This window comes from Coregonus lavaretus (assembly GCF_964263955.1).
Source record: "Coregonus lavaretus genome assembly, chromosome: 3".
NCBI classification, from domain to species: domain Eukaryota; kingdom Metazoa; phylum Chordata; class Actinopteri; order Salmoniformes; family Salmonidae; genus Coregonus; species Coregonus lavaretus.
This window is the reverse complement of record NC_139990.1, coordinates 55,195,477-55,212,550: the sequence shown is the minus strand read 5'-3', so window position 1 is coordinate 55,212,550 and position 17,074 is coordinate 55,195,477. Positions and strand designations below refer to the sequence as shown.

The 17,074-nt window shown below is 44.4% G+C and overlaps 1 protein-coding gene across 1 annotated transcript in view; it reads left to right on the top strand.

Moving 5' to 3' along the window:
• Positions 1 to 15,641, top strand: part of LOC311117773 (amyloid beta precursor like protein 1-like) — a 50,805-nt gene extending 35,164 nt beyond the window's left edge. Inside the window, exons 4-17 of the mRNA XM_084157562.1 lie at positions 885 to 997; positions 2,098 to 2,288; positions 2,368 to 2,717; positions 7,058 to 7,185; positions 7,692 to 7,766; positions 7,901 to 8,059; positions 8,953 to 9,081; positions 9,724 to 9,823; positions 10,201 to 10,368; positions 10,508 to 10,531; positions 10,646 to 10,710; positions 11,145 to 11,210; positions 11,366 to 11,509; positions 12,333 to 15,641. Of these exons, the coding sequence (XP_084013688.1) occupies positions 885 to 997; positions 2,098 to 2,288; positions 2,368 to 2,717; positions 7,058 to 7,185; positions 7,692 to 7,766; positions 7,901 to 8,059; positions 8,953 to 9,081; positions 9,724 to 9,823; positions 10,201 to 10,368; positions 10,508 to 10,531; positions 10,646 to 10,710; positions 11,145 to 11,210; positions 11,366 to 11,509; positions 12,333 to 12,434 (1,814 nt within the window). The 3' untranslated portion in view covers positions 12,435 to 15,641. The remainder of the gene's footprint in view (positions 1 to 884; positions 998 to 2,097; positions 2,289 to 2,367; positions 2,718 to 7,057; positions 7,186 to 7,691; positions 7,767 to 7,900; positions 8,060 to 8,952; positions 9,082 to 9,723; positions 9,824 to 10,200; positions 10,369 to 10,507; positions 10,532 to 10,645; positions 10,711 to 11,144; positions 11,211 to 11,365; positions 11,510 to 12,332) is intronic.
• The last annotated feature ends 1,433 nt before the right edge of the window (positions 15,642 to 17,074 follow it).

Genomic DNA, 17,074 nt, shown 5'->3' with positions numbered 1-17,074 from the left:
TAACTCAACTCAACTTCAATCTACTGAAGAAAATAAATAATCTGCTATGGTTAAATATACATAATACGTAAGAGCCATTGGTCACGTGACTGCTTAAATATTTTCATATACCACGAGCATCATCAATTGTATTGAAAATGAAGGCACATATGTAAACTACACCTTTTAAACATATTTACAAATAAAATATTTGAAAGTTCCAACAATGTATACATTTTTTAAGCTGTTGAATACTTCTGGTGCCAAATTCGTCTGTAAAAGTACACCTTGGAGATTTATGCTTGTGGTCTTTTGACCATTTTGCGAAGTCATATGAAACTTCTCAGAATCATACTAGACACCTTAACAATGCAAAACATATGACTTATTTGTTAATAAATACAACTTTAACTTCTCTAGAGCCTGTAAAGTACAAAAGTTATTTTTTTCACTATTGTGACCGATGGAATCAAATGGCTTAAATGAAAATCTGAAATGAAGCATATTTCACATTGTTCTGTCCTTGACTGACTCACTGACTGCCTGCAGCTATTGAAAGTAGAACTGCAGGCAGCAGCACACCATGGTGTTCTGGATCATTCTCCACTCCCCACCTCGTCCTCAGCTCAGATAATGCCAACTCATTACAGCGCCTCTGCACTATCTTATTATACTGAACCTTTTTGGTTCAAGTCTCTCTCTCTCTCTCTCTCTGTGTGTATGTCTCTTTATCTCTTTTCTCACTCACTCCTTCTCTCTCTCTTGGTTTATGGATGTTTATGAACGTTTTTGATGTTAAAAAAATGTGCCAACCAAGGCAAGTATTAAAATATAAAATATTCTCCCTCTCATTCCATTTCCCTCCCTCCCTCCCCCTCTCTTTCTCTCTCTCTCTCTCTCTGCAGTGGGTGAGTATGTGAGTGAGGCCCTGTTGGTTCCAGACCGATGCCGTTTCCTGCACCAGGAGCAGATGGATGCCTGTGAGAGCTACGTCTACTGGCACAACATAGCCAAGGAGGTGCGGGCTGGCCTACATTATATTAAATGAGATTATATTAGAGTTAATGAAATTATGCCTAAATGATATTACATTTACATTTTTCAATTAATTTCTTAAGTTTTAATTGGGTTTTAACACCGCTAGGACTCTTTATAGAGAGTTAGCATAGACTGCTATGAGACATTAAACTTGGACTTGGACTAATTGAGTCAATAACTAAACTGCAGTGTAGGCTGGAAGCTAACTGTACCCAGCTGGGTGTAGTGTAACATATTGTATCATACTGCATCAGCAGAGAGAGCTGCTAGGGGAGTTTATTATAGGCCAGGGAGGTGAGGTAGTTTATTATATGCCAGGGAGGTGAAGTAGTTTATTATATGCCAGGGAGGTGAGTTGTTTATGTGTAGGCTGGAAGCTAACTGTACCCAGCTGGGTGTAGTGTAACATATTGTATCATACTGCATCAGCAGAGAGAGCTGCTAGGGGAGTTTATTATAGGCCAGGGAGGTGAGGTAGTTTATTATATGCCAGGGAGGTGAAGTAGTTTATTATATGCCAGGGAGGTGAGTTGTTTATTAGAGGCCTGGGAGGTGAGGTAGTTTATTATATGCCAGGGAGGTGAGGTAGTTTATTATATGCCAGGGAGGTGAGGTAGTTTATTAGAGGCCTGGGAGGTGAGGTAGTTTATTATATGCCAGGGAGGTGAGGTAGTTTATTAGAGGCCTGGGAGGTGAGGTAGTTTATTAGAGGCCTAGGAGGTGAGGTAGTTCATTATATGCCAGGGAGGTGAGGTAGTTTATTAGATGCCAGGGAGGTGAGGTAGTTTATTAGAGGCCTGGGAGGTGAGGTAGTTTATTAGAGGCCAGGGAGGTGAGGTAGTTTATTAGAGGCCAGGGAGGTGAGTTAGGTTGTAGTTTTTATATCTCACCTTCATCATGCTGAGGAAGAGGTTACCCCCTGTTGTGTTTCCTTCACCTCCTGCTAGTTAGTTCCCGTTGATCACGCTCACATTTCCTCTCTTTTTCTATACACCTCTGATCTCTCTCTCGGTCACCTTGGTCTTTTCCAATCTTTATCCATGTTTAACAGATTTCTCATCCTCTCTCTTTCTGTTTCAGGCCTGCACAGCAGACAGTCTGGAGCTGCATAGTTATGGGATGCTGTTGCCGTGCGGCGACCGTTTCCGTGGGGTGGAGTATGTGTGCTGCCCGGGGAGGGGCGGGTCCAGTGGCAGGGGGGAGACAGAGGGCGGGGACGCTCTCCCAGCAGGACCCCAGGCCCTCACCCCTCAGGCCAAAGTCAATACAGGGTGAGTCTCATTACCCCTGCTGTCTGTGGTGATGATGGTGATGATGATCATAATGTTTGATCTTGTACCCCATTCCCAGAGTCAAAGTGACAACACCCACCCCAAGCCCCTCTCCTGACACCGATATGGACGAGACAGATATGGAGGAGGAAGATGATGAGATGGTGGAAGAGGATGAGCAGGTGGAGGAAGAGGAAGAGGAGGAGGCAGTAGAGGATGAAGAGGAGGAGGAGGAGGAGGAGGAGGAGGAGGAGCAGCAGCAGCAGGAGGTTGCAGCAGCAGTGAAAGACCCAGAGGAGTATGAGTACTCCATTGACTCTGGCCCCTACCAGGCTTCTGACTACACAGACTCCTTCTACTATGAGAAAGGCCAGGGTCAGGCTGGTCGCAACCCCTCCACATCCCCACCCCAGATCAGGGGAGACAGCCGTGAGTAACCCTCTACCTTCTATCTCACAGTTACATCTTCGCCCTCTCCATAAACAATCCTTAGCCCCTACTTACCACCTCTCCACTAGATCTGAGAGGAAATTCATGGGCATAAACTTTATAGGAATATCACTTTGCCCTAGATGGATTTTTATCCATATTGTTTATATTCTTACCTACAAAAGTGGAGAAGTGGGGTATTGAGTAGTGGCTAGGTTTTGTGTCTGGTCTGGACCTTTCTCTCTAAAGGCCAGTCTCAGTAAGGGAATGGACTGTAGTTGCTTCCCTTAGAGTGGTTAATAGGGCAGTAAAAAGACTGGGTAAATGCTGACATCACTCTCCAATCTCCCACTTACTCTTACTTACTGGGGAATGAACTGTAGTGCCCAGTTAGCATCTCCAATACTTTCTCTCTCTCACTCTATCTCTCTGTAATAGACTAAGGATGATTACGCACGCACGCAAGCACACACACACACACTCACCATGCCTATCTGTCTGGCTGGATATAGGAGTTAGATAGGAGTGGCTGGCTGATGTATTTACAGCACTACTCGTCTCCAACTCAATAATGCTGACCACTCACCCTACTATCTGGATCTCTCTCTCTCTCTCTCTCTCTCTCTCTCTCTCTCTCTCTCTCTCTCTCTCTCTCTCTCTCTCTCTCTCTCTCTCTCTCTCTCCCCCCCCCATTGGATATGGATATCTTTCTGTCTCCCTCATCCTCCCCTCTGTCTTTAATTCTGCTGCACTTACTCATCTCTCTAAGACAGACCAATCTTCCTCCCTCCATCTATCTCTATCCTCTCTCTCTCTCCCTCCATCTATCTCTATCTCTCCTCATCTCTCACTCTCTCATCCTCTACAACACACAACCACAACACACACAACACAACTCACACTCCATCATCATCACTCTCTCCTCTCACTCCACATCACAACACACACACCCTCCCCTCACAATCTCTATCCTCTCTCTCTCTCCCTCCATCTATCTCTATCCTCTCTCTCTCTCTCACCCTCATCTACCTCAACCTCCATCTCACTCAACCTCTCACTCACCACAATCTCAATCACTCTCTCTCTCTCCCTCCATCTATCTCTAACCTCCTCTCTCTCCTCCTCTCCCTCCATCTATCTCTATCCTCTCTCTCTCTCTCTCCCTCATCTATCTCTATCCTCTCTCTCTCTCACTCATCTATCTCTATCCTCTCTCTCTCTCTCCCTCCATCTATCTATATCCTCTCTCTCTCTCCCTCATCTATCTCCATCCTCTCTCTCTCTCCCTCATCTATCTCTATCCTCTCTCTCTCTCTCTCCCTCCATCTATCTCTATCCTCTCTCTCTCTCCCTCATCTATCTCTATCCTCTCTCTCTCTCTCTCCCTCCATCTATCTCTATCCTCTCTCTCCCTCATCTATCTCTATCCTCTCTCTCTCTCCCATCTATCTCTATCCTCTCTCTCCCTCATCTATCTCTATCCTCTCTCTCTCTCCCTCCATCTATCTCTATCCTCTATCTCTCTCCCTCATCTATCTATATCCTCTCTCTCTCTCCCTCATCTATCTCTATCCTCTCTCTCTCTCCCTCATCTATCTCTATCCTCTCTCTCTCTCCTCATCTATCTCTATCCTCTCTCTCTCTCTCCCTCATCTATCTCTATCCTCTCTCTCTCTCCCTCCATCTATCTATCCTCTCTCTCTCTCCCTCATCTATCTCCATCCTCTCTCTCTCTCCCTCCATCTATCTCTATCCTCTCTCTCTCTCCCTCATCTATCTCTATCCTCTCTCTCTCTCTCCCTCCATCTATCTATATCCTCTCTCTCTCCCTCATCTATCTCCATCCTCTCTCTCTCTCTCTCCCTCCATCTATCTCTATCCTCTCTCTCTCTCTCTCTCTCTCTCCCTCCATCTATCTCTATCCTCTCTCTCTCTCCCTCATCTATCTCTATCCTCTCTCTCTCTCCCTCATCTATCTCTATCCTCTCTCTCTCTCTCTCCCTCCATCTATCTATATCCTCTCTCTCTCTCCCTCATCTATCTCCATCCTCTCTCTCTCTCCCTCATCTATCTCTATCCTCTCTCTCTCTCTCCCTCCATCTATCTCTATCCTCTCTCTCTCTCCCTCATCTATCTCTATCCTCTCTCTCTCTCCCTCATCTATCTCTATCCTCTCTCTCTCTCTCTCCCTCCATCTATCTATATCCTCTCTCTCTCACCCTCATCTATCTCCATCCTCTCTCTCTCTCCCTCATCTATCTCTATCCTCTCTCTCTCTCTCTCCCTCCATCTATCTCTATCCTCTCTCTCTCTCCCTCATCTATCTCCATCCTCTCTCTCTCTCCCTCATCTATCTCTATCCTCTCTCTCTCTCTCTCTCCCTCATCTATCTCTATCCTCTCTCTCCCTCATCTATCTCTATCCTCTCTCTCTCTCCCTCATCTATCTCTATCCTCTCTCTCTCTCCCTCATCTATCTCTATCCTCTCTCTCTCTCCCTCATCTATCTCTATCCTCTCTCTCTCTCTCCCTCATCTATCTCTATCCTCTCTCTCTCTCTCCCTCCATCTATCTCTATCCTCTCTCTCCCTCATCTATCTCTATCCTCTCTCTCTCTCTCCCTCCATCTATCTCTATCCTCTCTCTCCGTCATCTATCTCTATCCTCTCTCTCTCTCCCTCCATCTATCTCTATCCTCTCTCTCTCCCTCCATCTATCTCTATCCTCTCTCTCTCTCTCCATCTATCTCTATTCTCTCTCTCTCTCCCTCCATCTCTGTATCCTCTCTCTCTCTCCCTCCATCTATCTCTATCCTCTCTCTCTCTCCCTCCATCTATCTCTATCCTCTCTCTCTCTCCCTCATCTATCTCTATCCTCTCTCTCTCCCTCATCTATCTCTATCCTCTCTCTCTCTCCCTCATCTATCTCTATCCTCTCTCTCTCCCTCATCTATCTCTATCCTCTCTCTCTCTCCCTCCATCTATCTCTATCCTCTCTCTCTCTCCCTCATCTATCTCTATCCTCTCTCTCTCTCCCTCATCTATCTCTATCCTCTCTCTCTCTCTCCCTCCATCTATCTATATCCTCTCTCTCTCTCCCTCATCTATCTCCATCCTCTCTCTCTCTCCCTCATCTATCTCTATCCTCTCTCTCTCTCTCTCCCTCCATCTATCTCTATCCTCTCTCTCTCTCCCTCATCTATCTCCATCCTCTCTCTCTCTCCCTCATCTATCTCTATCCTCTCTCTCTCTCTCTCTCCCTCCATCTATCTCTATCCTCTCTCTCCCTCATCTATCTCTATCCTCTCTCTCTCTCCCATCTATCTCTATCCTCTCTCTCCCTCATCTATCTCTATCCTCTCTCTCTCTCCCTCCATCTATCTCTATCCTCTATCTCTCTCCCTCATCTATCTCTATCCTCTCTCTCTCTCCCTCATCTATCTCTATCCTCTCTCTCTCTCCCTCATCTATCTCTATCCTCTCTCTCTCTCTCCCTCATCTATCTCTATCCTCTCTCTCTCTCTCCCTCCATCTATCTCTATCCTCTCTCTCTCTCCCTCATCTATCTCCATCCTCTCTCTCTCTCCCTCCATCTATCTCTATCCTCTCTCTCCCTCATCTATCTCTATCCTCTCTCTCTCCCTCCATCTATCTCTATCCTCTCTCTCCGTCATCTATCTCTATCCTCTCTCTCTCTCCCTCCATCTATCTCTATCCTCTCTCTCTCCCTCCATCTATCTCTAGCCTCTCTCTCTCTCCCTCCATCTATCTCTATTCTCTCTCTCTCTCCCTCCATCTCTCTATCCTCTCTCTCTCTCCCTCCATCTATCTCTATCCTCTCTCTCTCTCCCTCCATCTATCTCTATCCTCTCTCTCTCTCCCTCATCTATCTCTATCCTCTCTCTCTCCCTCATCTATCTCTATCCTCTCTCTCTCTCCCTCATCTATCTCTATCCTCTCTCTCTCCCTCATCTATCTCTATCCTCTCTCTCTCTCCCTCCATCTATCTCTATCCTCTCTCTCTCTCCCTCCATCTATCTCTATCCTCTCTCTCTCTCCCTCATCTATCTCTATCCTCTCTCTCCCTCATCTATCTCTATCCTCTCTCTCTCTCCCTCCATCTATCTCTATCCTCTCTCTCTCTCCCTCCATCTATCTCTATCCTCTCTCTCTCTCCCTCCATCTATCTCTATCCTCTCTCTCTCTCCCTCCATCTATCTCTATCCTCTCTCTCTCCCTCCATCTATCTCTATCCTCTCTCTCTCCATCTATCTCTATCCTCTCTCTCCCTCCTCTCATTCCCCTCTTCTCTTTATCCCCTTCTCCTCCTTCTCCTCTGCAGTGCCCACCCCTCGCCCCACAGATGGCGTGGATGTTTACTTCGAGATGCCAGGGGACGACAGCGAACACGCCAACTTCCTGCGTGCCAAGATGGACCTGGAGGAGCGGCGAATGAAACGCATCAATGAGGTAAGGGGGGCATCGAGGCAGGTTTGGACAGGCAATGAACCAATAAGATATGAGGCCAGGTCTGCTGTGCTGTTTCCATATCTGTGATCTCCTACAGAACACACTGTTGACAGACGGGGGCAAATTGCTCTGGGACTTGAAGTGAGGTCTTAATGCAATATTAATATATTGGGAGAATCTCAATTGCATACTCCTCGTGTCCTCTCTCCTCAATTCCTTCTCAAAACCCATTGGTGGAGAAGGTCAGAGGGGAGGGACCGCTGGCTTTCTCATCCAGGAGAGAGGATGTGAGGAGTATGCAATTGAGATTGTCCCACTGTTTACCTCAAGTGAACCAAGCCAAGTGGATACCCAAGATCAGACAGACTTTTTTAGTAGCTGCAGATTGAGACGGATATGGAGCATTTTAAACATCAGAATGGTCCTCAGTGGATTCCTGTCTATGAGGAAATCAGTACTTAGCTCTGAGTGTGTGTGAATGACGTTAACTCATCTTGCCTTTTCAGATCATGAAGGAATGGGCTGAGGCTGACAACCAGTCCAAGAACCTGCCCAAGTCTGACCGCCAGGCCCTTAATGAGGTTAGGAGGTAGAATAGGAAGAGGAGGGGATGGAAGAAAGGAGAACGGGATTAAAGAAGGAAGAAAAGATGAGACAGACACTCATATGCCTATTAACGCAACAATTATCCCCTTCTCCTCTCCTCTCCCCCCAGCATTTCCAGTCTGTGTTGCAGACTCTGGAGGAGCAGGTGGCAGGGGAGAGACAGAGGCTGGTGGAGACCCACCTGGCCCGCGTGGTGGCCACCCTCAACAACAACCGCAGACTGGCCTTGGAGAGCTACCTGACCGCCGTGCAGGCCGAGCCCCCACAGGTCAGTAGACAGCAGCGGCAGCAGGGATATCTACATTTTGTTAAGCAGAGCGCATGACTGTACAGAACTGCAACGCTGCTGGGTTTTTCACACTCAACAGTTTCCTGTGTGTATCAAGAATGGTCCACCACCCAAAGGACATCCAGACAACTTGACACAACTGTGGGAAGCATTGGAGTCAACATGGGGCAGCATCCCTGTGGAACGCTTTCAACACCTTGTAGAGGCCATGCCCCAACTAATTGAGTCTGTTCTGAGGGCAAAAGACGGGGTGCAACTTAATATTAGGAAGGTGTGCATCACAGTGCTTAAGGCGTCACTACAGCCCCGGGTTCGATCCCAGGCTGTGTCACAGCCGGCCGTGACCGAGAGACCCATGAGGCGGCACACAATTGGCCCAGCGTCGTCCGGGTTAGGGGAGGGTTTGGCCGGCCGGGATTTCCTTGTCCCATCGTGCTCTAGCGACTCCTTGTGGCGGGCCGGGCGCCTGCAAGCTGACTTCGGTCGTCAGTTGGACGGTGTTTCCTCCGACACATTGGTGCGGCTGGCTTCCGGGTTAAGCGAGCAGTGTGTCAAGAAGCAGTGCGGCTTGGCAGGGTCGTGTTTCGGAGGACGCATAGTTCTCGACCTTCGCCTCTTCCGAGTCCGTAGGGGAGTTGCAGCGATGAGACAAGACTGTAACTACCAATTGGATATCACGAAATTGGGGAGAAAAAAGAGGTACAAGTAAAAAAAATAATATATATATTAGGAAGGTGTTCCTTATGTTTGGTATACTCAGTGTATATTTGTTAGTCAGAGAGTGTGAGTGTACTGTAGTGTATTGTTCATTTCTACCACACTTTCTCCACCCCCTCCATTCTCTGACTATAATTTCCCTCTCCTCTCAACAGCCCGAGCGGGTGCTGCAGGCTCTGAAGCGATACATGGCAGCAGAGCAGAAGGACCGCAGACACACTCTGAGACACTACCAGCACATTGAGGCCGTCGACCCCCAGAAGGCTGAGCAGATGAAGTTCCAGGTGTGAAATGAAAACATACTGGAATATACTAGGATGAAAATATACTGGAATATACTAGGATGAAAAGATACCGGAATATATTATAATGAAAATATACTGTACATCTTCCTTAAGCAGTGATATTGCCTCATGCTCATAAAATAACTCTTAAAGGGGCAATCAGCAGTTGAAACAACAAAAAAGTGTGTCCCTGCCCCTGTTTCGGTAAAAAGCTGAGGGATCGGGCTGGAGAAATGTAACCACTCTCAAATTCATAGACAGAGCTATGGATGCTATGATTGACCATTCATGATATCAAAATTAGTTTTTTAATCATGTTTTTGAGGCTATTGGGGTAAAACAAGCTCATATGTTGGGTTCTAATGGGGTACCACAGTTGAACTAATCTCATGAGGCTTAAGTTATATTCTTCAAGAATCAATGCGAACATATCATTAATTTATAAGTCCAAAAATGCATGTAGCAACTGCAGATTGTCCCTTTAACAAAAGGATCAATAACTGATGTCATAATCATCCTTTACAGCAAAACTAATTTTCATTTATCTTCTAAATGCCAATACATAAAACCAACACATGACTCTTTCAGACTCAGTGGGGTCTTGTAATGAACCTAACCAGCATTGATCTCTTGGTGTTGCAGGTCTACACCCACCTCCATGTGATTGAGGAGAGGATGAACCAGAGCTTGGCTTTACTCTACAAGGTCCCTGCCTTGGCTGAGGAGCTGCACGATGATATCCGTATGCTACACTCCTCTCTACCCTCCTGTTAGCCATGTAGACAAGGATGTGGGGTTACTGCCCCTGTCCTAATATTAATGTTTTAGTTCATTCATAAGACATTTCGAAAGAGATAAGCTAGCTAGTCTTTTGTAAGACATTCAAAGTTCCAAATACACATGATTTAATTGCTAGGCTATTATTCTCTTGACATTTCTCTAGGGAACTCTCATTCAGAAAATTATGGATTGGTGTATATAAGGTGTAAATAACGCAGTGTAACCGTAAAGACATTATACTGTACTGTATATGAAGCTGGGTAGCTTTTAGTTTATTGTATTTCTCTAAACACCTTTCCTGTTTTTAAAACCTGCTTGTTTCTCTCTCCCTCCCGATAGAGGAGCTGGTGAAGGCGGAGCGAGGAGACATCAGTGAGCTCATGACCACTTCCTTCTCTGAGACGCGCACTACCGAGGAGCTGCTTCCTGCCGAGAGTGAGGAGGAGAAGGATGACGAAGAGGAGGAGGAGAGAGCCTTCCAGAACAGGCCCTACCCACCCCGCATCGGTACGGACACACACACACTCATGAATGCGCGCATACACACAAAATGTCTCCTTCAAATTGTTCAGGAATTAATTCATTTCTTTGAATACAAGCAGTAGGTTAACATTTTATTTTTGTATCTTGTTTCTGTCCTGTCTAGACCCACAGCCCAACGCTAAGAAAGGTGAGTTAAAGAGAAGGGACAGGAAGTCTGATATTTGTCTGCCAAAATGTCATTTTCAAATAAATAAATAGTTGATCATGGCTGAATCAGTGTGTTTTCTGCCTCTGCACTCAGCCTCTACAGACGAGTATGACTATGCCACATCTGAGAGAAGCCCCACATATGAATATGAGGAGAAAGTGAGAAAAATCTGTAGTTTTTTTTATTACAAACGTACACATCACTTTACAGACATGGCTTCCTACTTGCGCTTGTGTTTACAACACAGCCAAGAGTTACGCTGACACGTATTATGTCAATCACCTCATCTCTCCTTCTCTCCCTCCATCCCTTCCCACTTTGTATCTCACCCCCTCATGTGTATATGGAAAAATAGCTTGTGTCGCACTGCAGCCTCCACGTGATGAACTGCTACATTTTTACTCCATTACTATAACATCCTCTCACAGCAGGAAGGCAACTCCCATAGATATATATTTAATGGGTTCTATTTAATTCTGGGTACTTCCTCTGTAATGACCTATTAAATACCCCCCCCTCTCTCTCTCTCTTCTCTTTCTCTTCTCTTCCTCTTCCCCTCTCTCTCTCTCTCGCTCTCGCTCTCACTCTCTAGATTAACACCTCTGTGGAGCTCAAGCAGGTGGTCTACAAGTCTCCTGAGATCCAGACAGATGAACTGGTGAGTCTGCTACATAGATAACACTGTGTCTGGATGGGCTGGGCTGGGCGGACCCTTCCTCTCCTGTAAGTCATTCCCATGATGATATCAACCTCTAATTTCTCCATCCTCCCCTCTTTGTGCCCTCTCTTTCCCTTTTCTGTTTCTGTCCTTAGCAACCTGACGCCATGGAGACGTTCAACCGCGGGGCCATGGTGGGGTTGCTGGTGGTCGCCGTGGCCATCGCCATGGTGATGGTGATCAGTCTGTTGCTGGTGCGCAGGAAGCCGTACGGCACCATCAGCCACGGCATCGTGGAGGTAGGAGGCAGGGAATCAGACAGAACAAACACCTGCTCACGTTCAGATGCTCCCAGTAGAGCTCTTTATTGCACATTAGTGTGTGGGTTTAAATATTGTTTTGATTTATCTGATCATCAGACATCAAGGCTTCCTCCGATCTCAATGTCATAAACCTTCTTCCTTGATCATCCATCATGATCATCATCCCTTCCAGTTCCATTACTCTCACAATTTATTGATTTTTTATTTTTTTTGTACTTGTGTACGCAATTCAGCTTTTAGCTGCCATGTGTGCAAAATAAAACTAAACTAAAACTAAACACAATCAATAAATAAATAAAACGTATTTTATAAACCCCTTTTTACATCAGAAGGTGTCACAAAGTGCATTACAGATACCCAGCCTAAAACTCCAGAGAGCAAGCAATACAGATGTAGAAGCACAGAGGCTATGAAAAACTCCCTAAAAAGCAGGAACCTAGGAAGAAACCTAGAGGAATCAGGCTCTGAGGGGTGGCCAGCTCTCTTCTGGCTGTCCCAGGCGGAGATACATGTGGCCATTCAGGCCAGATCGTTTTTCATAGATGACCAGCAGGGTCAAATCATAACCATGGTGGCTATAGAGGGCGCAACAGAGCAACACCTCAGGAGTAAATGTCAGTTGGCTTTTCATAGGCAGGTATTCAAAGTGTCTCTCCCTGCAGCGGCACGTAGGAGAGACACTTTATGCTTATAGCACAGTAGTGTCCCCTCCTTCCTGCTTATAGTACTTCCTTATACAGTAGCAATTACTTGTACTGTATCTGTATCAGTATTATCTTTGACCCTCCATGTCTCACAGCAGGTTGACCCCATGCTGACACCAGAGGAGCGCCAACTCAACAAGATGCAGAACCACGGCTACGAAAATCCCACCTACAAATTCTTTGAACAAATGAACTGAGGCGGTGGATGTGACCTCCCGGTCATGCCCAATCACACAAGGCGCTCCCTTTCTTTGTTCCCCTCCTAGGGGCGGTCCCAGTCACACCCCCTATGATGTATTAAGATGTATCATTACGACCAACATTTTAATGTAACTTGACAAGCAAATAATGGGGAATATGCCCCAAACCTCTGACCAACCATGTCCCCACATCAGTTTTTGGAATGTAAACCAGTAACGGAGACGTATTACCCATCCTCTTACTCTTCTAGAATAAAGGGGTGGACATTAATGCCATAGTGTAACAATCATCCCCTTTAGAGAGATTCACTCCTGTCTACTTGGATTGGAATGGCTTGAGTTGACCCCCTTATTCTTATTAAATGGATTGATATTTGTCAGAAACTGACTCAATGTTGAACAGTTCATTTTGCTTTGTTGTGTATGTCATCTGTTTATTCTTTGTTGGATTGTGTTACAGCTGTGATTCATTATATTCCAGTTCAGATAAATAGTGTAAAATGTGAACAAACAATATAGTATAACTGATCTAAAACTCCACACAAACTGGTTCTCTCTAAAGCTACAATGACTCTGACATGATGACCACCAAGCCAACCCCACCTCCATGAGTCAATGTAGGACAGCTTCTTTCAAAGCCAGGCACAGTTCTAACGGTTAAGCAGAGATGAGGAGGTTGGGTTGGGAATGTGAGGTATTGAAGCTTGATTGACTTAGTTGTTACTTAGTTATTACTTACACCAACATATATTATCAATCCATAGTAAAATGGGTTGGTGGTCTTTTGATATTCAGCCCAACCTCATCTCCTTCAGTCTGTGGCATCTGACACAATCGGCACCCAGAGCCTATTCCATGTGATGTGAACTATTTAATTGAACTAATGTACCAAATGTACCATTAAGTTAAGTGAATGACTGCTACCTAAAAAAAAATAACAAAGTAATCAGAAGTCCATTATTTTTATGAAAGCATGCAGATTTGGTGTATGACGCTACCGTCTTTGTGTTGTTCCTGTTCTTTGCTTTTGATAAGATGGAAATGTGACAGATTAAAATGGACAGTGTAAATATCTTTAGAAAAAACATGACATAAAAATAGACATTTCTAGAATGAATTTGCATCAGTGTAATGGAATAAAAACAAAAAAAGAAGAATACCTTGTGCTGTTCAGAGAGAGAGAACATTTTCCTAACATGGCTGATTGAAAACGGACTGTTGTAAAAACCAGCACAAGACTACACAGTTAACTTCTGACTGAATGTATTTTAGGTAGATGTTGAGACTCCATCCTCTTCGATAATGCATCACTCCCATAGTAGAACCCCAAGGACTAACCTGTAATCAATAGACAAGCTACATGTCCAGTACCTTCCTCATTATCTCACCGTAGTTTAACACTGGATGTCTATTTTCACTATTTGCAGGTCTGAATGAGAACAGTGGGATGTCATTCATTATTGTGGTGCAATGGACTTTAGCATTAGGGAGCATTAGTGATGTTGACAAAAATTGTGATATTGGGTAACAGTTGTGCCTAAGGGAGGGATGCCGAGGCCTTGTCTATTACTCAGATTGGGTGTGACCACAATATTTGCTCTAGCACACCTTAGTGGGAGTTATTTTCAGTTTATTGCTTCAAATTCAAGTTAATCTTTAGGGACATAGCAGGTTTTTAGGCAGGATGAACATACAATACAGAACATATAGATTCTGTATAAACACCAGTTGAATGTTAGTCCACTGTTGATGCTACTTTTTCAGTTCCATTTCTCATCCTAGGGAGATCGGTCGGTTGCATCTCACTGAAGCGTCGGTCACAGTTGTTATGATCAATATCATTCACTGTTTATAGATAAGGAGGGATTGTCCCCTTTTTCAATGACTGATTGTTGACGTCTTGGATGGGTTTTATGTTGAATTTATTTTTCACTACATGACTTTGGTACCAGAGAGAGTTCTCTGTGTTGGATGGTCACATACACAGTAGGAGGTTTCTTCGTAATCTACAGTGTCAACTACAACTACTGTTGGCCTACTGTACTACAGATGATCCTAACCAAAACCAATCTTTCACTACTATCAGAATTCTGAAAATAGCACTTTTTAAAACACCACCAGTCCTGAAACATCCTTAGAGGTTCATAGTTTATTTATAACTCATGGCTAGGTTGTTCTGCTGTTGTGTACTTCATGAAACCACTGGCGACACGAGGGAGTAAATTATTGATCACATCGGAGGAGAGATGTGGCTGACTCACCCTCATCACTTCAAACCGTTCTGTTTCTTTATTCAAACACTGCTTTGAATATGGGGAAGACGAGGTCAAATACTTGAGCTCAGAGATTTGAATTTTCCATGTATTGCTTTTGGATTGTAGGAATCACAGGTTGTGGTTGCTGCTGAGATAGTCCTTGTATAGTTTGTACAGCTCCGTTTAGTTGAACCTTGTATCGATACTACTGAAACTATAGAAGAGAATAAGCTTGCCTATGTTTCCCCAAAGACTCAAGGTTTTCATACCAGCATTTAGCAGACGTAGAATGGTGTATACTGTAGTGACTGAACACACATTTGTATGTCCTCTCTTGATTAAGATACTTCTATGTTGGCCTTCCTCCCCTCCGCATCCAATGAAAATGTAAACAATTATATGGAGAGTTTAATTGCTGCATTATTGCCTTTTACAATGCTGTGTTTTGGATGTAATTATGTATTTTTTATTTATAAGTAATAATCAATTGGATTGAGGGTCATGTTTTCTCGCTGTATGAAAAATGTAGTAGCTTGTATAAGAATACATATTGGCACCCTAAAGAGGTTAAGTGATGTCTAACCTGCAGTTCAGATACAGTAGACCTACGCTGTCTGTAGGTCTATAACTAAATTGTCCATGGAGTGGCGCCAAGCACAACTGTGAACAAATTATTGCTCTATGCCAGACACAGTTACTGATTTGAACTCCCACCATTTTGACTATACTCTGATTGGAATGATACTGATGACATCACTGAGAGAGCTGATCTTCAAATCCATTCAGAACTTGACCAAAGACATGCTCTGCTCTAGAAGAGATCAGACAACTGACTCATTTGACCAATTGTCCTTGAGCTATGTAGAGTGTAATTCATGTGCAAGAAATCTGAGCAATGGAGATCTGATTTAAACTAATTAATACTGTAATAAAATTACAAATGACCCACGAAACACTGTCTCTTGAATCACTGTTCTTCACCTCTGAGCACAGGATGGGATAGTTGTCTTGATTTTATAATATCAGCCAGCGTGGGGTCACCAAGAGAGACGCATGTGTTCTGTCACAGCTATAACCAGAGAGATATTCTCTGGTTATAATAACACATTATAAAACACACCACCCACATGAAAGTGGAGTGTTCTGAAGTATGGCTTATATTGTGTGGCTGGGTGTAGCCTATTTTATGATCTAGATTGGTGAAGGTATCTATACTGTGTAAAACACTATAAACAGTTTGCTGCCATATTTGGGGTTTGAGGCGTTGAGATTAACTGTCCTGTTCTTGCAGAACTACCTTCATATTCATGCAAAACATAACCAACATATTGTAGTGTATTAAGATTATGACTTTGATAAGGTTTTAAGTGGAACTTGAGAGGATGTTTATTATTGTTTTTAGGGTGACGCCCCATACAAGACAGGGGATTGGACAGTAGAGGGAGCCACCCATATTTTGGGGAAGATTATATATACTGGGTTTAAACGAAGAAGAGCAGAGCAGACATTGCAATTTGGGAACCACTGCTCTCCGGGTGATCTGGACACCTGTACACTTATGCTGAAATCTTGTGATATGAATAAAACTTATGATCAAAGTTCAGTATAAGCGGACTCCTTTGTTACAGCAATAATTAGCAACTTTGACTCGACACTACAAAATGGCGTCACGAAAAGGGACGGTCTGCGTCTCTTCAGTGTTATATTCATGAGCAGCGACGTGACTCTCGCTCAAGATGCCGGCATAAGGTGAGATTTCTCACGGTCTTGGGTGTGTGTTTCATTCGTTAGCTTCTGGGTATGTGCGCTGGAGAGATGTACCGTTGGGGACCGATGTGTGCTTTGTGTTGCTTTTGTTGCTGTTGACTATAAGGGGTCTGGCCTAACCATTATAAATTTCTTTGCACTGGTAGACAGCGCAAAAGGGGGAAGAGAGCCTATAGAGTGTCTATAGAGATGTTTTGCTTGAATAACAGTTCAAGAACAATCGATTAAGTGGAATAAGGAATGAGGCCTAGGCAGATGTATGTAACTTAGAGCCGCTGTGGATCATGGACCTCTTTAAGGTGGGCCGAAAATCCTGATAACGCGTTAGATGTGTTTTAGGTGAGTCCTGAGGACTCGAGACCGTGGTATATTGATAATGTATGTTGCCCCTCAGCTAATAGGTGACGAATTATTTGACTGATGCAATCTCTCGTGTCGATTCCACAGTTCTCGTGGTAGCACAAATTTAGCTAACAAATGGAATTTTACGGCACGGCGGAGGGAGAAATGCTAACGTGGCCTGCTAATTATGCTTCATGCTACATGCTAATGCTAATGCTAATTCATGCTACATGCCAATTTTTGATGCGGGGTTATGATTAATATTTGTTCCTT